Below are 23,693 nucleotides of genomic sequence, written 5' to 3'. Positions count from 1 at the left end.
CCATGCTAATGGACCTCAAAAGAAAGCTGGGGTATCAATCTTTATATCAGACAAATTAGATTTTAAACCAAATACTGTAGTAAGAGATGAAGATGGACACTATATCATACTTAAAGGGTCTATCCAACAAGAGCATCTAACAATTGTAAACATGGGAGCTCCCAACATGGGAGCACCATTTATATAAACCGATTAATAACCGAAGTAAAGAAAGACATTGATAACAATACATTAATAGTAGGGGATTTCAACACCCCACTCACAGCAATGGACAGATCATCTAAACAGAAGATCAACAAAAAAAAAGGGCTTTGAATGACAAACTGGACCAGATGGACTTCACAGATATATACAGAACACTCCATCCTAAAACAACAGAATACTCATTCTTCTTGAGTGCACGTGGAACCTTCTCCAGAACACATCTCATACTGGGTAACAAATCAGGTCTCAACTGATACCAAAAGACTGGGATTTTTCCCTGCATATTTTCAGACCACAATGCTGTGAAACTTGAACTCAATCACAAGAGGAAATTTGGAAGGAACTCAAACACTTGCAGGTTAAAGAGTATCCTGCTAAAGATGGGTCAACCAGGAAATTAAAGAAGAATTTAAAAAATTCAAGGAAACTAATGACAATGAAAACATATCTGTTCAAAACCTTTGGGATACAGCAAAGGCAGTACCAACAGGGAAGTAAATTGCAATACAAGCTTCTCTCAAAAAAATTAGAAAAATCTCAAATTCACAAGCCAAACTTATACCTAAAAGAGCTGGAGAAAGAACAACAAATAAAGCCTAAACCAAGCAAGGGAAGAGAAATAATAAAGATTAGAGCAGGAATCAATGACATAGAAACCAGATCAGTAGAACAGATTTACTAGAAAGCTGGCTCTTTGAAAGAATTAATCAGACTGGTAAACTCTAGCCTGACTTATCCAAAAGAAAAGAGAAAGGACCCAAATTAATAAAATCATGAATGAAAGGGGAGTGATCATGACCAACACCAAAAAAATACAGATAATTTTAAGAACAACTTATTAGCACCTATATGCCAACAAATTAGGCAATCTGGAAAAAACAATAGATGCATTCCTGGAAACTTATAAACTACCTGAACTGAAGCAGGAAGAAATAGAAAATCTGAACAGACCCATAACCAGCAAGGAAATTGAAGCAGTAATCAAAACCTCCCAAAAAACAAGAGTCCCTGGCCAGATGGCTTCCCAGAGGAATTCTACCAAACATTTAAAGAAGAAATAATATCTATTCTACCGAAGCTGTTTCAAAAAATAGAAATGGAAGGAAAACTTTCAAACTTGTCCTATGAGGCCAGCATTACCTTGATCCAAAAATCAAAGACCCCATCAAAAAGGAGAATTACAGACTGATATCCCTGATGAGCATGGATGCCAAAATACTCACCAAGATACTAGCCAATAGGATCAAACAGTACATGAGAAGGATTATTCACCACAACCAAGTGGGATTTATTCCTGGGATGCAAGTGTGGTTCAACATTCACAAATCCATCAACGTGATACATCACATTAATAAAAGAAAGGACAAGAACCATATGATCCTCTCAATTGATGCAGAAAAAGCATTTGACAAAATACAGCATCTTTTCTTGATTAAAACTCTTCAAAGTGTAGAGATAGAGGGAACATATCTCAATATCATAAAAGCCATCTATGGAAACTCCAAGCGAATATCATTCTCAATGAGTAAAAACTGAGAGCTTTTCCCTTAAGGTCAGAATTATGACAGGAATGCCCACTCTCACCACTGTTGTTCAATATAATACTAGAAGTCCTAGACTCACATATCAGAGAACAAAAAGAAATAAATGGCATTCAAATTGGCAAAGAAGAAATCAAACTTTCTCTTTGCAGATGACATGATAGTTTATGTGAGAAACCCAAAAGGCTCCACCCCCAAATTGCTACAACTCATACAGCAATTCAGCAAGGTGGCAGCATACAATATCAATGCACAGAAATCAGTTGCATTTCTATACACTAACAATGTGACTGAAGATACAGAAATTAGGGAATCGATTCCATTTACAATTGCACCCAAAACCATAAGATACCTAGGAATAAACCTAAGGAAAGTGGTAAATGATCTGTACTCTAAATACTACAGAACACTTATGAAAGAAATTGAGGAAGACACAAAGAGATGGAAAAACATTCCATGGTCCTGGATTGGAAGAATAAATATTGTTAAAATGTCTGTGCTGTCCAGAGGAATCTACACATTCAATGCAATCCTTATCAAAATACCATGGGCATTTTTTCACAGAGCTGGAACAAACAATCCCAAAATTTGTATGAAACCAGAAAAGACCACGAATCACCGGGAGAATGTTGAAAAGAAAACCAAAGCTGGGGGCATCACAATGCCTGACTTCAACCTCTATTACAAAGCTGTGATCATTAAGACAGCATGGTACTGGCACAAAAACAGACCCATAGATCAATGGAACAGAACAGAGACCCCAGAAAAGGACCCTCAACTCTATGGTCAACTAATAATCGACAAAGCAGAAAAGAATATCCAATGGAAAAAAGAGAGTCATTTCAATAAATGGTACTAGGAATATTGGACCACCACCTGAAGAAGAATGAAGCTGGACCTACACCATACACTCAAAATGGGTGAAAGACCTACATGTGAGACAGGAATCCATCAAAATCTTAAGGGAGAACAAAAGCAGTAACCTCTTTGACCTTGGCTGCAGCAACCTCTTGTAAGACACATCTCTAAATCAAGGGAAACAAAAGCAAAAATGAACTTCTGGGACTTCACCAAGTTAAAAAGCTTCTGCACAGCAGAGGAAACAGTCAACAAAACTAAGAGGCAACCCATGGAATGGGAGAAGATATTTTCAAATGACATATCAGATAAAGGGCTGGTATCCAAGATCTATAAAAACTTCTCAAACTCAACACCCAAAAAACAAATAATCCAGTCAAGAAATGGGCAGAAGACATGAAAAAACAGTTCTCCAAAAAAGACATATAAATGGCCAACAGACACATGAAAAACTGCTCCACATCACTAGCCATCAAGGAAATACAAATCAAAACCACAATGAGATACCACTTTTCACCAGTTAGAATGGCAAAAATTAACAAGACAGGGAGCAACAAATGTTGGTGAGGATGTGGAGAAAGGGGAACCCTCTTACACTGTTGGTGGGAATGCAAGCTGGTACAGCCACTCTGGAAAACAGTATGGAGGTTCCTCAAGACGTTAAAAATAGAGCTACCCTAGGACCCAGCAATTGCACTACTAGGTATTTTCCCCAAAGATACAGATGTAGTGAAAAGAAGGGGCACATGCACCCCAATGTTCATAGCAGCAATGTCCACAATAGCCAAACTGTGGAAGAAGCCAAGATGTCCTTCAACAGATGAATGGATAAAGAAGATGTAGTTCATACCTACAATGGCATATTACTCAGCCATGAGAAAGGATGAATATCTACCATTTACACTGACATGGATGGAACTGGATGGGATTATGCCAGGTGAAATAAGTCAGGCAGAGAAAGACACTTATCATATGGTTTCACTCATATGTGGAATATAAGAAATAGTGCAGAGGATCATAGGGGAAAGGAGGTAAAACTGAATGGGAAGAAATCAGAGGGGTGACAAACCATGAGAGACTTGAATCTGGGAAACAAATTGAGGATTGTGGAAGGGGAGGCAGGTGGAGCAATGGGATAACTGGGTGTTGGGCCTTAAGGAAGGCAAATGATGTGATGAGCACTGGATGTTATATGCAACTGATGAATCCTCGAACACTACATCTCAAAATAATGATGTACTCTATGTTGGCTAATTGAATTTAAGTAAAAAAAAACCCCACAACGTACAGTATACTTAATGGTAAGAGACTGAATGCTTTTCGTGTAAGATCCAAAACAAGGCAATTATGTCCACTATCACCATCCTTATTTACAATTGTACTGTAGGTACTTGCCAGGGAAATTATATGAGAAATAACAAGCACCCATATTGGAAAAGAAGAATACAAATATTTATATTTTCAGATTACATAATCATATATAGAAAATCCTAAAGGATTCATAAAACAATGATTAGAGCTAATAAATGAGTTTAGCAAGGTTGAAGGATTTAGGAACAATATACAAATTGTATATTTTTCCTAAATCCTTGTATTTCTGTACACAAGCAACAAACTGTCCAAAAAATTATGTTAAGAAAACAATTCTATTATACTAGCATCAAAAATAATAAATTACTCAGAAACAAATTTAACATATTGAAAACTACAAGACACTGTTGAGTGCAGATTCAGATAACTGGAAAAACATCTCATGTCCATGGATTAAAAGATTTAATGTTGTTAAGGTGGTAACACTGTCCCAATCTGCAAAATCAATTCAATCATATGAAAATCTCAATTACTTATTTGCAGAAAGGAAAAGCTGATCCTGAATGGATCAATATAGACCCATATGTAATTGCCACAAATCCTAAATAGCCAAAACAATCTTGAAAAAGAAAAACAAAATTTGAAGACTCACTTAACAATTTCAAAACTTACTACAAAGCTATGGAAATCGAGCAATGTGATACTAGTATAAATATAGATACATAGATCATGTAAAACAATTGAGAGTCCAGAAATAAATCTGTATATCTCTGGTCATTGATATTTGAAAAGGCTCCCATTCAGTGGGAAAGCATAGTTCCTTCAAATAATAATGCTGGGACAACCAGACAATAAAATAATGGAAATGGGCACCTATCTCATGCTATATACAAAACAATTAATTCAAAATGAATCAAATACCTAAACATATGAGCTAAAACTATAAAACTCTTTTAAAAAAGCATAGCAGTATATATTTATGCCCTTGAGTTTGGTAGTGGATTCTTAGATATGACACCAAAAGCACAAGCATAAAAAGAAAACAAAAATAGATCAGTTGGATGTCATCAAAATTAAAAACTTTTGTGCATCAAAGGACACTATCAAGAAAGTGAAAGGCAACCTACTGAATGGGATAAAATATTTGCAAACAATATATATGAAAAGAATCTAGCATTCAGAATATATAAAAAAACTCTCACAACTCAACATTTACAAAGGCAAACAATCAGATTTTAAAATGAGGAAACTTCCAATTATAAAATAAGAATGGGTATACAATGTACAACATGGGAAATATAGTTAACAATATGTAATAATATGCAACAACTTTGTATGGTAACAGATGATAGCTAGATTTATCATGGTGATCACTCCACAATGTTTATAGATGTTGAATTACCATGTTGTACACCCAAAACTAATATTGTATGTCAACTACACTTCAATAAAAAATAATGTGCAAAGTATTTGAATAATACTTCTTCTCTGAAGAAGGCATACAAATGACCAATAAGGACATGATAAGATACTCAACATCATTAGTCATTAGGGACATGCAAACTGCAACCACAATGTGATACTACTTCACACCCACTTAGTTTACTATAATTTAATAAATAAAATAGAAAGTAAACTGATGAGAGTGTGGAGAAATTGAAACCCTTACACATTGCTGATAAGAATGTAAAATAATGCAGCCACTTTGGAGAAGAGTTTGGCAGTTACTCAAATAGTTAAACATAGAGTGACTGTATGACCCAGCAATTCCATTCTTAGTCATGTACCTAAGAGAATTGGGAAAAAAAATTCACATGAAAAAATTTACATGATTGTTAATAGCAGCATTATTCATAATAGCTAAAAAGTAGATATAATTCAAATTCCCATCAACTGATGAATGAATGATAACATGTGTTATATCCATGCAATGGAATATTATTTAGCAATGAAAGGAATGAAATGCTGATGCATGCTACAGCATGGATGAACTTTAAAAACATTATGCTAAATAAAACAACCACACACAAGAAGTCACTATTGTATGGTTCAATTAATTTCAAACACCCACAATAGATAAATCCATAGAGACAGAAAGTAGATTAGTGATTTCTAGAGGCTGCAGGAATGGGGGATGAGAATGACTGCTTAATAGACATGGGTTTTACTTTTGTTTTTGTTTTTTATTTTATATTTTATTTTATTTATTTTATTTTATTTTATTTTTTTATGTTATGTTAGTCACCATACAGTACGTCATTAGTTTTTGATGTAGTGTTCCATGATTCATTGTTTTCGTATAACACCCAGTGCTCCATGCAGTGTGTGCCCTCCTTAATAGCCATCACTGGGCTAACCCATCCCCCCACCCACCTCCCCTCTAAAAACCTCAGTTTGGGGCGCCTGGGTGGCTCAGTTGGTTAAGCGACTGCCTTTGGCTCGGGTCATGGTCCTGGGATCGAGTCCCGCATTGGGCTCCCGGCTCGGCGGGGAGCCTGCTTCTCCCTCTGACCCTCTCCCCTTTCATGCTGTTTCTCTCTCTCTCTCTCTCTCTCAAATAAGTAAATAAATAAAATCTTTAAAAAAATAAAATAAAAATAAAATAAAAACCTCAGTTTGTTTCTCGGAGTCCATAGTGTTTCATGGTTCGTCTTCCCCTCCGATTTCTCCCCCTTCATTTTCCCTTCCTTCTCCTAATGTCCTCCATGCTATTCCTTATGTTCCACAAATAAGTGAAACCATATAATTGACTTTCTCTGCTTGACTTAGTTCACTTAGCATAATCTCCTCCAGTCCCATCCATGTTGATATAAAAGTTGGGTATTCATCTTTCCTGATGGCTGAGTAATATTCCATTGTATATATGGACCACATCTTCTTGATCCATTCATCTGTTGAAGGGCATCTCGGCTCTTTCCACAGTTGGCTATTGCAGACATTGCTGTTATGAACATTGGGGTGCATGTGCCCCTTCTTTTCACTACATCTGTATCTTTGGGGTAAATACCCTGGAGTGCAATTGCTGGGTCATAGGGTAGCACTATTTTTAATTTTTTGAGGAATCGCCCCACTGTTTTCCAAAGTGGCTGTACCAACTTGCATTCCCACCAACAGTGTAAGAGGGTTCCCCTTTCTCCACAACCTCTCCAACATTTGTTGTTTCTTGCCTTGTCAATTTTTGTCATTCTAACTGGGGTAAGGTGGTGTCTCAATGTGGTTTTGATTTGAATTTCCGTGATGGATAATGATGATGAACATGTTTTCATGTGTCTGTTAGCCATTTTTATGTCTTCTTTGGACAAGTGTCTGTTCATGTCTTCTGCCCATTTTTTGACTTGATTATTTGTGGTTAGAATGCTCTGGAATTAGATAATGGTGATGGTTGCACAACCAACCTAACCACTGAATTGTATACATTAAAATGTTGAATTTTATATTATGCAAATTATATCCATTTAAAAAAACATGTCAATGAAAGGTTTCTAGAATTTCTTTAGGCTAAGAAAGAGGAAGAACATTGCAGGCAGGGAGAACAGCATTTTATGTTACTAAAGCTGGATAGGTAGGTTGAGGACACACTAAGGGAGTTAGGCATTGTTTTTTGGTAGAAGAATCCATGGGGAGTAACAGAAGTTTTCTGAGGAAGGAATAAAAATTGCCCAATCTAAGTTTTGGGAAAAGAATTCTGACAACAGTGTGGTGAGGATTTTGAAGGTGAGGGAGTGACATATTTTGTCCATTCATTTACAAATATTCATTAAGTGCATCCTATGTGCCAAGTACTTTTCAAGACCACCAAGAACCAGTGATGGATTTTATAACTTGTGACATGAAATAGATACTCAATAAATGTTCAATAAATTGATGGTTTGGTGAGGATGGATGGACACGGAGAAGTCATTTAAAAAGCTATTGAAATTGTTCAGGAAAAAAGATAATGAAACTATGAGGGTATGCGAAAATAAAGACAGAGCTTAATAAGAGCTGATTTAGTAGTTGAATTCACAGCACTTAGTGATATTGATGATTATGTGAGAGGTAAAGGGGGGGGGAGTCATAGATATTGCCAAATCTTCAAACTAAGTCTTTGACACTTATGATCAAGAGATAAATTAGGGAAAAGCCAGCAACAAGGCCTGAGAAGGATCAGTCAGATAGGTCTTAGGAAAACCAAGAGAGAATGGTGGTGTTGATAGTGTAAGTTGAAAGAGCTTTGAGGAGGAAGGAATGTCAACTGTTACCTTGATGTTAAGAAAGATGGGTGTGAATGAAGGGGTCTTGGGCTTTGGTAATTTAGAGGTCAGTGATGACTCCAGTTTATAAAGTTATGTTATAGTGAATCAAGAGGGTCATCTGGTGGAAACTCTTTTTCAGAAGGTTGGTAGTGGTCATAAGAGAGAGATGGAGTGGCAGATGTTATTTACAGATATGTATATTAGATTTAAACACATACATATTATAATACATGCATACATACATATTCGGCTTAGCCATAGAATAATAAGTGGGTCAGGGAATTAGATTAGCTGAAGTTAAAAGCACAGTTGGAGGGTTTGCTGTGGAGAGAAGAAAGGCACATCTTACTCTGAGCCAAGAAGGAATAGGTACAGAAATGTCAAGTCAGAGAGAGTAGTTGATAGACTTCACAACTGAAGGGGCTCTGGATATTCTCCAAGAAGGAGGAGATTGACCTCATGTTCTGAGAGCAGGTCTGGGGCCTAAAATAAAGTGAAAGTGTTCTGAACAGCTGCTATCAGGAATGGGACAAAAATAAGCAAATTGGTAAGCAGCATGAGGATAATCAGTTGACATCCTAGAGCATGAAACTAAACTGAGACCAATGCATCTCTGCTGTTTGTTTGTTTGTTTGTTTTATGAGAGCTTAGCAGTCCAAGAGTGTGAAGAAGGGCAAAGCAGACAGGGCCATCCCAGAACTGAGGAACAGCATAGAAGGTAAGGCAAAAGGATGACAGTTGAGAGCTATGTAGGTCAGAAATGAAACAGGGAACCAGAATCATGGAACCAGGTTGAGATAACAGAAGGAAGAGATGGCTCAGAGAGCAGGGAAGGGTACAAAGCTGAGAGTAACTTCTCTGAGCCTGTTTCCTTTTTCATCAGTAGGGGGCAATGGTAAGTACTGCCTAACAGCTTTGTTGCCTGTAAGCTTAAACTTTGATAAGGAATAGACAGGTTGATTGCTTGTAAGCAAGGTCCTTCCCAGATGGGCTAAGAACTAACTCACAGAAAGGTGAGAATGTTCAACTTATGTCTTTATAAAGTATACATTCTTGAACTTTCTGGCCATGCTATGTCCCCTCTGCTTGACCATATGGTCAACTCTCAGAGAACTGAACCATATAATTCTCTAAGAGTGAGATTGCCCTTGTTCCCCTAACAACTAGCAGACCAGAACCTACAGCACACATATACTCATTACAACTCAGCTTTGGGAAACAAATGCTTCCAGGCAAACACAGGAGTCTCAAACCAACATTAGCCTCCTAATCCAAATAGTTAGAGCCAGTTTGCTCATTTTCCTTATACAGCACTATATTCTGAGGATAGTAATTTTCAGGTGGCTCTGAGGATAAGTCCCTAAAAGCAGTTAGTTCCCAACATGTTTTGGGCAATGGCGACATTGTTGGAATAAGTGTCTTCCCTTCCAAGGAGATCTCTTGGAAGGCAACAAGATTCACTTAGATGTATCACTGTTGGGCTATTCATTAAAACCCCAGCCTGCAGTCTTCATGTACACAGTTTGTAGTGCTCCCAGGATAATGCTGTAAGAAGCTGCCAGACCTTGAATAACCGGAGTCAATCTTCATTGAGATCTCAACCAGAACTTGCATTTGACTTTAGGAACAAGATTGGGGGGTGGTATTTAAAGAAACTATGTAGATATCTGAGGTTTATTTCATGAAACAAAACCAAACACAAACAATAAAATAACAATAAAAAATCCTCGCTGAACAAAACAAAACAAACAAAAAGAGCAATGAGATATCACCTTACACCTGTCAGAATGGCTAAAATAAAAAAGAGAAGATGTAACAAGTGTTGGTGAATATGTGGAGAAAAAGACCCTCATAGATTATTGGTGAAAATGTAAACTGGTACAGCCACTGTGGAAAACAGTATGAAGGTTTTTCAAAAAAATTAAAAATAGAAATACTATATGATCCAATAATTCTGCTACTGGGAATTTACTCATAGAAAATGAAAACACGGTGGGGATCCCACACTGCTGGTGAGTGACAGCCTCGCTCGCTGGGGACGGGGCATAGACTCGCAGACCAGTAGCGGCGGGGAAAGGACTTTAGGGCAGCCCCTGGGGCAGAAACCCAGAGCTGTGGGGTCGCGCGTGCGAACTGGGAGCAGCTGGTGGTTTTAGAAGCACAAAGGGCAGAGACGAGCCCTGACATGGAGGCAGGACTGGGAGCACTGCGGAGGGGCGCAAAACCCAGGACGCTGCAGTTTATAGCAGCATGGACAGAAACGGAAACAGTGTGCCCTGGAGAGCTCACTGAAGAACAGACTGCGATCTCTCTGCTCTGAGGCAGAGGGTTGGAAACAGTCTCTTCTGCTCTGACTCTCGGAAGAGATGCAGAAAGCCACCAGGGAAAGCCACCAGAGAACAAAAGCCCCCAAAACTGATTCCTACTGAGCCCATCCCCCACCACAGGGGGGCAGGGCAACTCCGCCCAACCAAGGTTGCCTGAGTAACAGCCCGGCATTACCCTCCCACAGAAGACAGGCTGGGAAAACAAGAGGCCAGCAACCCTAAGGTCCTTAGAAAACAGGTGCATCTTGCTTGGGTTCTGGTCAATAATTTGGACTCTATACATTCCTTCAACCACACATCAACAGAATGACTAGGAGGAGCAACCCCCAAAATAGAAAAGACTCAGAGATTATGACTTATGCTGCAGATTTACAAATGGATGCAGATATAACCAAGATGTCGGAGATGGAATTCAGGCTAGCAATTATGAAGACAATAGCTAGAATGGAGAAATCAATTAATGGCAACATAGAGTCTCTAAGGGCGAAAATGAAAGCTGAATTGGAGGAACATAAAAATGCTATCAATGAGATCCAATCCAATCTAGATAATCTAAAAGCTAGGGTAAGTGAGGCAGAAGAACGAATAAGCAACCCGGAAGACAATATAATAGATTAAAAGGAAAAAGGGGAAGCCAGGGAAAAACAATTCAGAATCCATGAAAATAGAATCAGAGAAATAAGTGACACCATGAAGGGTTCCAATGTCAGAATAATTGGAATCCCAGCGAGAGTGGAGAGAGAGAGAGGACTAGAAGATGTATTTGGGCAAATTGTAGCTGAGAATTTCCCTAATCTGGGGAATGAAACAAACATTCGCATCCTAGAGGCAGAGAGGACCGCTCCCAAGATCAAGGAAAACAGGCCAACACCCCGGCATGTAATAGTAAAACTCGCAAATCTTAGAACCAAGGAAACCATCTTAAGGGCAGTTAGGGGGAAGAGATTCCTTACCTACAGAGGGAAGAACGTCAGAGTAACGTCAGACCTATCCACAGAGACCTGGCAAGCCAGAAAGGCCTGGCAAGACATACTCAGGGTACTAAACGAGAAGAACATGCAGCCAAGAATACTGTATCTGGCAAGGCTTTCATTTAGAATGGATGGAGAGATGCCAAGCTTCCACATCTGGCAGAAACTGAAAGAATATGTGACCACTAAGCTGGCCCTGCAGGAAATATTAAGGGGGATTCTATAAAAGGAGAAAGACCCCAACAGTGATATACAACAGAAATTTACAGGGACAATCTATAGAAACAACATCTTCACAGGCAACATGATGACAAATAATTCATATCTTTCAATAATCACTCTCAACGTGAATGGCATAAATGCTCCCATAAAATGGCACAGGGTTGCAGATTAGATAAAAAGACAGGACCCATCCATATGCTGCCTACAAGAGACTCATTTTGAACCTGAAGATACATCCAGACTGAAAGTGAAGGGATGGAGATCCATATTCCATGCCAGTGGACCTCAAAAGAAAGCTGGGGTAGCAATTCTTATATCTGACAATTTAGATATTAAACTAAAGTCTGTAATTAGAGACACAGAAGGACACTATATCATTCTTAAAGTGTCTATCCAACAAGAAGATCTAACAATTGTAAATATCTATGCCCCCAACATGGGAGCAGCCATCTACATAAGCCAACTGTTCACCAAAATACTCACTCATACTGATAACAATACGTTAATTGTAGGAGACGTCAATACTCCACTCTCAGCAATGGACAGATCATCTAAGCAGAAAATCAACAAGGAAACAAGAGCTTTGAATGATACACTGGACCAGATGGACCTCATAGATATATACAGAACATTCCACTCTAAAACAACAGAATACTCATTCTTCTCGAGTGCACATGGAACTTTCTCCAGAATAGACCACATACTGGGTCACAAATCTGGTCTCAACCGACCCAAAAGACTGAGATTTTTCCTTGCATATTCTCAGAACACAATGCTTTAAAACTGGAACTCAATCACAAGAAAAAAATTGGCAGAAATTCAAACACTTGGAAGCTAAAGACCACTCTGCTCAAGAATGTTTGGGTCAACCAGGAAATCAAAGAAGAACTTAAACAATTCATGGAAATCAATGAGAACGAAAACACACCAGTCCAAAACCTATGGGATACTGCAAAGGCGGTCCTAAGGGGGAAATACATAGCCATCCAAGCCTCACTCAAAAAAATAGAAAAATCCTGAATTCACCAACTAACTCTACACTTTAAAGAACTAGAGAAAAAGCAAGAAACGATGCCTAAGCCTCACATTAGAAGAGAAATAATTAAAATTAGAGCAGAGATCAATGAATTAGAAACCAGAAACACATTGATCAGATCAACTAAACTAGAAGATGGTTCTTTGAAAGAACCAATAAAATCGATAAACCACTGGCCAGACTTATCCAAAAGAAAAGAGAAAGGACCCAAATTAATAAAATTATGAATGAAAGGGGAGAGATCATGACTAACACCAAGGAAATAGAAACAATTCTTAGATATTATTATCAACAACTATATGCCAATAAACTGAGCAATCTGGATGAAATGGAGGCCTTGCTGGAAACCTATAAGCTGCCAAGACTGAAACAGGAAGAAATTGACAACCTCAATAGGCCAATAACCAGTAACGAGTTTGAAGCAGTAATCAAAAACCTCCCAAAAAACAAGAGTCCGGGGCCTGATGGATTCCCTGAGGAATTTTACCAAACATTCAAAGAAGAAATAATACCTATTCTCCTGAAGCTGTTTCAAAAAATAGAAACAGAAGGAAAACTTCCAAACTCATTCTATGAGGCCAGCTTTACCTTAATCCCCAAAGCAGGCAAAGACCCCATCAAAAAGGAGAATTTCAGACTGATATGCCTGATGAATATGGATTCCAAAACCTCAACAAAATCCTAGCTAATAAGATCCAACAATACATTAAAAGGAGCATCTACCACGACCAAGTAGGATTTATCCCCGAGATGCAAGGGTGGTTCAACATTCACAAATCAATCAATGTGATAGAACAAATTAAAAAGAGGAGAGAGAAGAACCATATGGTCCTCTCAATTAATGCAGAAAAAGCATTTGACAAAATACAACATCCGTTCCTGATTAAAACTCTCCAGAGTATAGGGATAGAGGGCACATTCCTCAAGTTCATTAAATCCATCTATGAAAAACCCACAGCGAATATCATCCTCAATGGGGAAAAGCTGAGAGCCTTTCCCTTAAGATCAGGAACATGTCAAGGATGCCCCCTCTCACCACTATTGTTCAACATACTACTAGAAGTCCTAGCAACAGCAATCAGACAACAAAAGGAAATAAAAGGTATTCAAATTGGCAAAGAAGAAGTCAAACTCTCTCTTTGTGCAGACGACACGATACTTTATGTGGAAAACCCAAAAGACTCCAACCCCAAATTACTTGAACTCATACAACAATTCAGTAATGTGGCAGGATACAAAATCAATGCACAGAAATCAGTTGCTTTCTTATACACTAACAACGCAACTGTAGAAAGAGAAATTAGAGAAACGATTCCATTTACAATAGCACCAAAAACCATAAGATACCTCGGAATAACCCTAACCAAAGAGGTGAAGGATCTATACTCTAGTAACTACAGAACACTCATGAAAGAAATTGAAGAAGACACAAAAGGATGGAAAAACATTCCATGCTCATGGATCGGAAGACTAAACATTGTTAAAATATCTATGGTACCCAGAGCAATCTATACCTTCAATGCCACCCTGATCAAAATTCAATGACATTTCTCAAAGTGCTGGAACAAACAATCCTAAAATTTGTACAGAATCAGAAAAGACCCTGAATCACCAAGGAAATGTTGAAAAGAAAAACAAAGCTGGGGGCATCACCTTGCCTGATTTCAAGCTATATTACAAAGCTGTGACCACCAAGACAGCATGGTACTGGCACAAAAACAGACATATAGACCAATGGAGCAGAATAGAGAACCCAGATATGGACCCTCAACTCTATGGTCAAATAATCTTCGACAAAGCAGGAAAAAACATGCAATGGAAAAAAGACAGTCTCTTTAATAAATGTTGCTGGGAAAATTGGACAGCCACATGCAGTAGAATGAAACTCAACCATTCTCTAACACCATACATTAAGGTAAAGTCAAAATGGATGAAAGACCTCAATGTGAGGCAGGAATCCAACAAAATCCTAGAGGAGAACATAAGCAGTAACCTCTTTGTCATAGGCCACAGCAACTTCTCTCAAGATACATCTCCAAAAGCTAGTGAAACAAAAAGCAAAAAAACAAAAGCAAAAATGAACTTTTGGGACTTCATCAAGATAAAACGCTTCTGCACAGCAAAGGAAACAGTCAACAAAACAAAGAGGCAACCCACAGAATGGGAGAAGATTTTTGCAAATGACACTATAAAGGGCTGGTATCCAAGATCTATAAAGAACTTCTCAAACTCAACACCCAAAAAATAAATAACCAAGTCAAAAAATGGGCAGAAGATATGAAAAGACACTTCTCTTAACAAGACATACAAATGGCTAACAGATACATGAAAAAAAGTTCATCATCATTAGCCATCAGGGAAATTCAAATCAAAACCACATTGAGATACCACCTTACACCAGTTAGAATGGCAAAAATGGACAGGGAAAGAAACAACAAATGTCGGAGAGGTTGTGGAGAAAGGGGAACCCTCTTACACTGTTGGTGGGAATGCAAGTTGGTACAGCCACTTTGGAAAACAGTGTGGAGGTTCCTCAAAATTTTAAAAATAGAGCTACCCTATGACCCAGCAATTGCACTCCAGGGTATTTACCCCAAAGACACAGATGTAGTGAAAAGAAGGGCCATATGCACCCCAATGTTCATAGCAGCAATGTCTGCAATAGCCAAACTGTGGAAAGAGCCAAGATGCCCTTCAACAGATGAATGGATCAAGAAGATGTGGTCCATATATACAATGGAATATTACTCAGCCATCAGAAAGGATGGATACCTAACTTTTATATCAACATGGATGGGACTGGAGGAGATTATGCTAAGTGAACTAAGTCAAGCAGAGAAAGTCAATTATCATATGGTTTCACTTATTTGTGGAACATAAGGAATAGCATGGAGGACATTAGGAGAAGGAAGGGGAAAATGAAGGGGGGGAAATTGGAGGAGAGATGAACCATGAGAGACTATGGACTCTGAGAAACCAACAGGGTTTTAGAGTGGAGGGGGGTGGGGGGATCGGTTAGCCCAGTGATGGGTATTAAGGAGGGCACGTATTGCATGGAGCACTGGGTGCTATAGGAAAACAATGGATCGTGGATCACTACATCAAAAACTAATGATGTATTGTATGGTGACTAACATAACTTAGTAAAATTAAAAAAAAAGAAAATGAAATCACTAATTTGAAAAGATATATTCATCCCTATGTTTATTGCAGCATTATTTACAGTAGTCAAGAATGGAAGCATCCTAAGTGTCCATCAATAGACAAATGGATAAGGAAGGTGATATATATATATATGTATATACACACACTCACACACACCCCCATACACACACACAATAGAATATTACACAGTCATAAAGGAGTAAAAAATCATGCCATTTTAGAAAAAATGGATGGACCTAGAGGGCTTTATGTTAAGTGATATATGTCAGACTAAGAAAGACAAATACTGGGACACCTGGCTGGCTCAGTTAGTTGAGTGTCTGACTTCAGCTCAGGTTATGGTCTAGGGTCCTGGGATCAAGCCCCAGGTCAGACTCCCCATTTAGCAGGGAATCTGTTTGTCCCTCTGCCTCTGTCCCTGCCCCTCCCCTGCTTGTGCTTTCTTGTTCTCTCTCTCTCTCCCTTAAATAAATAAATAAATAAATAAATAAATAAATAAATAAATAATAAATAAAGACAAATACCATGTGATTCCACTCATATGTGGGACCTAAATAAATGAATAAACAAAAAGTAGAATCAGACCCATAAACGCAAAGAACAAACTGATGGGGAGGAGAGTGGGGATATGGGCAAAATATGTGAGGAGATGTGGGAGATACAGGCTTCCAGTTAGGGAATAAAAGGGGATAAAAGGCACAGTAAAAAAAGAGTATAGTTAATGATATTATAATAGTGATATAATGGTAGCTACATTTGTGGTGAACATAGCATAATGTATAAATTGTCAAATCACTATGTGGTGTACCTGAAACTAATGTAACATTGTGTGTCAACTATACTCAAAAAAAGAACAAATAAAAAAGATTCGAAGGGTGTCAGGAGCTAATAAAGATTCAATCATAGAGACAATCAGACATAATGGAAAGAGTATGTGATCTGTGTGCAAGTTCCCACTTGAACTTCCTAACTGTTAACCTCTGGGCAAAAAAAAATCCCTTTCTGATTTTCACTTTCTTCTTCTGTAAAATGTGAGTAATGATAGCTATCTCATGAGTTAAATGTGGGATTCAGTTACAGAATGTGTGTTAAGTTCTTGTGAATTGTATCTGGCAAATATGATTTGCTTAGTGAATGTCACTTTCCCCTTTACCATCTTTATCTTCTTAACCTATAACATGACAGGTATTGTCTCCAGCCTTATTACCATCAGTCTGGAATTTTTCTTTTTTTGTGATTGTACAACCCAGGACACCCCCTCTCTCCACACACACAAACTCTCTTCTCTGGAATAAAGGCACTACTTTACTGAGTTATCTCCAGTACAAGGTGGTCCATTGCTAGGATCACCAAGAGAAAGGGTTGCTTACCTTTGACCACAAACTTCACAATGTTGCTGCGTTGCTCAGAGCCTACCCGGCCCTTGGCAGTACAGAAATAGGAGCCCGAGTCAGCCACCGTGGCAGGCTTGAAGAGTAAGGTACTCAAGACTGCTACTTTGATGGGTTCTTGATTGTTGGTCTGTTCCTTGTACCAAACATAACTGATGGGAGGAGAACCCCAAGCCTGGCATTGAAGGCTAATCCTCATTCCCTGGGGCACTGTGAAGCCATAGCCACTGCCAGTCGTCACTGTGGGCTTGGAAACAGAGACTGCAAAGGGAAGACAAGAGAGGAGGCTCTGGGAAGTTACAAGAATATGTGAAGACAAGGCTGAGTCATCCTTGCTGGGTATGGGGATAATTATATATCTGCAAAGGGAACTAAAAGGGGCTCCTGACTTGGGAGGGGGTAAGAAATAGGATAATGTAAATAAAAATAGCTTTCTTTGGAAGATTAGGTACTGTTTTGTGTTATCTAGAGGTTTGGATTATTTGGATTTACAAATCAACTGATTTTTTTTTTTAAATATATAGAGAGATTATTTTAGCCTTTAGTAGATAGAGATTTTGGATTATCTGCAGTTTTGGATTACCAGGGCCAGGTTTTCACAAAACTGTCAAGTCAGCAAAATGTATCTTGGCTAACCCCCGTATCTCTTTCCCCAGATCTTCTCTGTCAGCATCTATTTACTCTCCAATACTCTGATAGATAGATACTTATTTTTATGAGTTTTAAGACCCATAGCTGAAGGAGGGCAACCAGGGTGTGGATGCTAGAATTTCTGGGATGCCTGAAGGGGTAGAGATTTGAGGGCCAGGAACCCTTCCCAACATTTCTTAAATTATACTGTGAGAGTGATGACCTTGAGGATCCTCTGCCTGTCCACTTCCCCTGATTAGCACATATGACTGAAGAAAGCCTGTGTACAAGTAAATAAAATTCTCTGGATTTCTAAAGCTTTCCTAGTATTATAGTCCTCTATTTGTTCTTTGTCACTCAGTGCTTTCCTATCATCACAGTTACTCACGTTTCTGGACACGGAGCTCAATGATCTTATCTCTCACAACTTGGTTGCCATTAGGGGTCTGCCAAGTGACTTCACATGTGTAGTGGCTCCGGTCATCCATCTCCAGGGTATTCAGTTGGAGGGACACATCTCCTGGAACCTCATGGTTCACTTGCAGACGGCCCCGGTACTTTGCTTGCTGGATATGGTCTCCAGAGGAATCATGTAGGAAGATGGTGACTGGGTCCAAGCCACGTTGTACCAGCCACTTTACCAAGACTTGAGTGTAGCCTTGCAGAGGACCATAGGTGCAGGGAATATTCACATCTCCTTTCCAAGGCCCTGTCACACTCTCAGGTGCTTCCAGGATGGGATGGCCTGAAAAGGAGGAAGAAAGTGGACATAGATGGCACACCCACTTGGGAGCTAGGATGGCAGTGGCAGACCTCAAGAGACTTCTGAGAAACACCTCTCAAATTTCCTTCCATCATACTTTTGGATTCCATGTGCCCTTTTGTTCTCTGCCAGCCTTCCCATCAATCAGAACCAGTCCTCAGAAGGAAAACTCTTAACACTGTTTGGCTCTTGTCTGTTTCAAGTTCCTTTCCCTTCACTGCCTTGCTGTGAGATGACCCTGGATAAGTCACTTTCCACCATGAGGACCCATTTTTTTCATCTATAATGTAGAGAGTTTGAATGGAATGATCTCTAGGGATTCTTTAAACTCTGAAGTTCTGTAAGTCTATGAAAAAGAACTTCTTTCAGTATTTTCCAAAAGAAGTGTAGGAGCAAATGCTGAACAGTTGTGTCTAGGTTATTTTATTATGTAATTATATACCTGGAGAAATGTGGGGGCTGCAGGGCTAAGAAAGAAAGGGCCATATTCCCCGCTTATTCCCTATTGCTCCCTCAGAAAGCCTCAGTATTTGGGTCCCTGACCCTAAGCCCTTCTCTGGAAGGGAGGAAGGACACAGGGCAATTCTGAGGGTGGAAACTTGTGTGAAATGTACTCCTGTTTAACAAAATCATTGGTTATTGTTAAGTTTGAAATCTGCACTTTGTAAGCCTGAACTTTTTTTCTGATTTATCTTTATTTCCCTTTTGCTTTCTCTTAGATTTCACCAAAGGTACATTGGAAAATTCCATCTTGAGGAGGAATGGAGAGGAAAATGTCTGGAAAGGAAAAGGGTCTGAATAAAATCCTAAAGCTGGCTGTGGTAGGAATGGTAGTAGGACCAAAAAGAGATTGTTCCTTGGTGTGCTGGGGAGGGAAACATGGTGGAGAGGAATTGGGAGTGTTGAGAGAGGCATCACTTCCTATTAGAAATTTTCATTCGGGGTGCCTGGGTGGCTCAGTCAGTTAAGTGTCTGCCTTCATCTCAGGTCATGATCCTGGGGTCCTGGGATTGAGCCCTGTGTCGGGTTCCCTGCTCAGCAAGGAGTGTGCTTCTGCCTTTCCCTCTGCCCCTCTCCCTGCTCATGCTCTCCCTCTCTGAAATAAAAAAAATCTTAAAAAAAGAAATTTTCATTCATAAGCTCATATTTTGAGGATTTTGTGTTTTATTTAACTCCAACCAGGAGTGAGGGATTCTATGTAGACAATTTATTTATGTCTGTCCTAGAAGAAGGAGGTTCAAAATGTGAGATATTACTGAATAAAAGCCTGTTATGTAGCCCAGGATTCTCAGGCTTCAATCAAACAGATGGTAGGGTGGGAGCATGCCTTCTAGCTCCCAGAATTTGTTGCCAAGTACCAAGTCCCAGGGGAGAGGCTAAAGTCAGGCCTCTAGCCTGTGCCCTCACCAGGGATTCTTAGAACATCAGAACATCACTAGCATATTTGGCCTCGAGTAGAAAAGAATAAATAAACATGAGTCCATGTTGCTAAATCCGCCACATAGTCTCTGGAGAGTTTCAGATTAGGCAGGGAGCAGAACTCAGACCCATGAATGGGAGTGCAACAGGGTCAGATTTTGGTTTGCCCTAACAATGAACTTTATAATTAATTAGAGCTGTTTATTGATGAACTAAGCAGTCTGGGAGAAGTTCTGAGCTTTGTTTAAGTCTTGGACAGCATTACTCCTTAAGATCCCCTCCAATCCTAGATGATTCAATGCTAATAGGCTATAATGGAAATGGAAGTTAAATAATTACATTTTCTAGCTGGTGGTGAACTTTCACCAGATGGTGGTGAGTGTCACTGTACTATTGCTAGTTCAGGCCTCCATATGCATTCAGATGCAGCTTATCATCATCATGAACATGCATGTGTCACTTACAAGCACCCACATACCAGCCTTAAGCCCCATGAAAACCATCTGAACCTTTCAGTTTAATGTGCTCTTTCCCATTAATCTTCCAGCTCTCACAAATCTCCTGCCCCTCCTCTGAAAAGCATTCTCGTATACTTTTCCTGACAACAAACAGCATTCTGCTGTGAGGACATCTGGAACAGCTGAAAATGCCTTTGTCTATGTGTATGTATATCTTCCCTCTGGCCTTGGGGGAACTGCAAAGCTTGGCTTGCATTACCCTCTCTGGGAACTTACTGGGGATTCTCACATAGCCCACTCTGGTCTGTCAATTATGTGAATAGCCAGTCTCAATTTCTCAATCTTGAAAGTCACTTCTAAAAGTATGTCAGGCTTGATTCCTACATTCCAGAATAGGGGCATGGGACAGAGTTAGTAACCAGACTTCAAAGAATTACATGTTTTTGCCCCCTTTACTTCCCCCCTTCCTTCTTCTTTCCTTCCTTCAGTGTATCCTTCCATCTAATTTCTATTCTTCCTCCTTCTTGTTTCCTCCTCTTTCTCCTCCTGCTTCATTAGTATCACAAAGAGACAGTTTATGGTAGGCACGAGGCATCACACACCTAAAAAGGACATTGTATATTATGTACTCTGATTTCCAAAGTGAAGGTAACCTCAATAGAATTGACTTATACCTTCCAACTATCCTTGTGGTTTTCAGAGAGCCTAGAGAAACACTGAATAGAAGCACCTAGTGAGATCAGGAGAATAGTGAAGGAGCACATGGTGTAGTAAGAAGAATAACACCAATCCAAGTCCAAGGTCTGTCTTAACACGTGACCCGTGTCACCATGTCTCTATGCGACCCTGAGTAAATTGCTAAACCTGTCTGAGCTTTAGGTCATTACCAATAAAATGGAGGCAATAATATACCTTTCATGGAGGATTATTTTGAAGATCAAATGAGCTTATAGGTGTGAAAGCACCTAGAATACTGGCTGGCATTCAGTAGGTGTTGGATAGATTAGCTTAGATAATAAATGTTAATAAAATATTTGTAATGTTTATAAAATAAAAATGTTTAGGATTTATTTTATTATGATTATTTCTTTTTTTTTAAGATTTTATTTATTTATTTGAGAGAGAGAGAATGAGAGAGAGCACATGAGAGCGGGGAGGGTCAGAGGGAGAAGCAGACTCCCTGCCGAGCAGGGAGCCCGATGCGGGACTCGATCCCGGACTCCAGGATCATGACCTGAGCCGAAGGCAGTCGCTTAACCAACTGAGCCACCCAGGCGCCCCATTATTATGATTATTTCAACATGTGCTTTAACCTAGCAGCTGATTCTGGCCCCTAGAAGCTTTTTAGAAGTGAAGCTACAGTCCTACAAAGCTGTCCAGCTGGCAGGGCCATTTGAGGCCAGCCAAGTTGATCTCCTCACTGTACAAATAGGCTGGAGACACTGAGATCCAGGGAGAGGGAATGTGTCATTGGCTATTTGTATGTCCTGAGCTTCAGGTCTATAGTGTTAAACACTCCACACAAAAGGAAGACCTGTTTCCAGGTCTAGAGGAACTCACAGGCTGAGGATGGAACAATATACATGAGAGTACTCATATGTACACATACACAATTTAGCTTTGACATGTACAACATGTTATTCTGAGCCTCAGTCCTGCGTCTGTAAATATCAGCTCAAACCAACAGATTTGGAGAAGATAGAAAGGGACACTTTAAAACATGTTAGAGAATGAAAATATATTTGTAAAAAAAAAAAAACAAAACTCTATTACTTAGTAGTATTAACTGCCACTAAGGCTCTGTGGCCTGGAGAACATTCTTTTCCCTCTCAGGTGACTTATTTAGTATCCTTTTTAGCTTTGAGGCTCTAGAATTTTATTGGTCACAGAGCCCCAGGACAGAGTAGCATAATTTGAGTAAGCTATGAAAAGCTGAGTTCTTTCTGACCACATAAGGGACACCAAGCTAACATATATCTGGCATCTCCCTCTAAAGATATGGAACAAGTAGATGTGCAGTAAGAATCCCTTTGCTGTATCTTGGGTCTCACTTAGTTATTACTTAGGCTTAGTTACCTAAAAGTCTATCTCAATTCTCAGGGATGTAAAAGAGGATGGAGGAATACTCAAGGAAATAATGCTTCTATGGGATAGTAAGACCTCTTTTCGGATACATATCCAGCATTAATTTCCCACACGTAGCCTGGACAAACTGGGCCATATTCACAGGAAACTGAGTTACCCCAGGAGATGGTAAGAAACAAGTCCTGTGAAGACCAGTTGAAGGAGTTAGGGCTTGTTTATCTTGGAGAAGAGATGAATCAAGAGGACATGATGTCTGCCCTCAGAACTCTAAAGGGCTGTCACAGCATCGAGGGAGTAGATATGTTCTATGTGTCTCTAAGAAAAAGAGCTAGGGCCTTATGATGGAAGCCACAAGGAAGTGTATTTAGTTCAACACAAGGAAGAACATCTTAACATTTGTAGCTGCCCCTGGATAGACTAGATACTCTGGAAATGTCATCAACTCTCAGTCACTGGAAGTTATGTGAACAGATATTTTGACCACTGTTCATAACAGCAAAGTTCTAGGTTACTTTTAAGGTCCCATCTAGCTTTTAGACAACATTCCTTCTTTGAGGGTTATATATATTAACAGGGATCAAGACCTGGAGACAGAGGGGTTAATGTATAATGGTAGAATTTCAGGTGAAATAAGATGGAGGAGGGATTTGGATGGCATTGGGCACCTTCTTAATGTCCCTGAGATATGACAAGTACTAGAAAATCATGTGGATGTTTTTCAAGAGAGGATCTTTTTCAATTTCCATCCAAACTTACCTCCTGGCTTCTTCAGCAGGCTTCAACTACCCAAAGCTGAGAGAGTCTGCAGCACAGTCTGAGAACATTCACCTATTCAGCAGGAATAGGCTTTCCCCAGTAGCCATTCAATCCCAAACCCCCAGCCTTTTGCTGGTGCCAGCAGTGGTAACCAGGTCCCCATTTGCTGCCTTACCATAGGTGACCACTGTTAGGTGGTCCAGGAGCAGGAGGCCCAGTAAGAGCCCCATCGCAGCCAGAACCACTTCTGTCCTTTCTTCTCGCCTCCTGTTGTCAAAGAGGCTTGAACTTCTGATGGCTGCCAGCGTATGTGCTTGCTCA

The 23,693-nt window shown here is 39.5% G+C and overlaps 1 protein-coding gene across 3 annotated transcripts in view; it reads right to left on the bottom strand.

Annotated features, from left to right (window-relative positions):
• Nucleotides 1–23,693, bottom strand: part of VSIG4 (V-set and immunoglobulin domain containing 4) — a 58,287-nt gene extending 34,594 nt beyond the window's left edge. For all 3 annotated transcript variants that reach the window (XM_032393876.1, XM_032393878.1, XM_032393877.1), the window contains exons 1-3: nt 23,548–23,693; nt 18,280–18,636; nt 17,241–17,522 (exon numbers count right to left, since the gene is read on the bottom strand). In XM_032393876.1, the coding sequence (XP_032249767.1) occupies nt 17,241–17,522; nt 18,280–18,636; nt 23,548–23,602 (694 nt within the window). In that variant the 5' untranslated portion in view covers nt 23,603–23,693. The remainder of the gene's footprint in view (nt 1–17,240; nt 17,523–18,279; nt 18,637–23,547) is intronic.

This window comes from Phoca vitulina, unplaced genomic scaffold (assembly GCF_004348235.1).
Source record: "Phoca vitulina isolate PV1807 unplaced genomic scaffold, GSC_HSeal_1.0 scaffold77, whole genome shotgun sequence".
Taxonomy (NCBI): Eukaryota; Metazoa; Chordata; class Mammalia; order Carnivora; family Phocidae; genus Phoca; species Phoca vitulina.
This window is presented reverse-complemented; position numbering and strand designations above follow the sequence as displayed.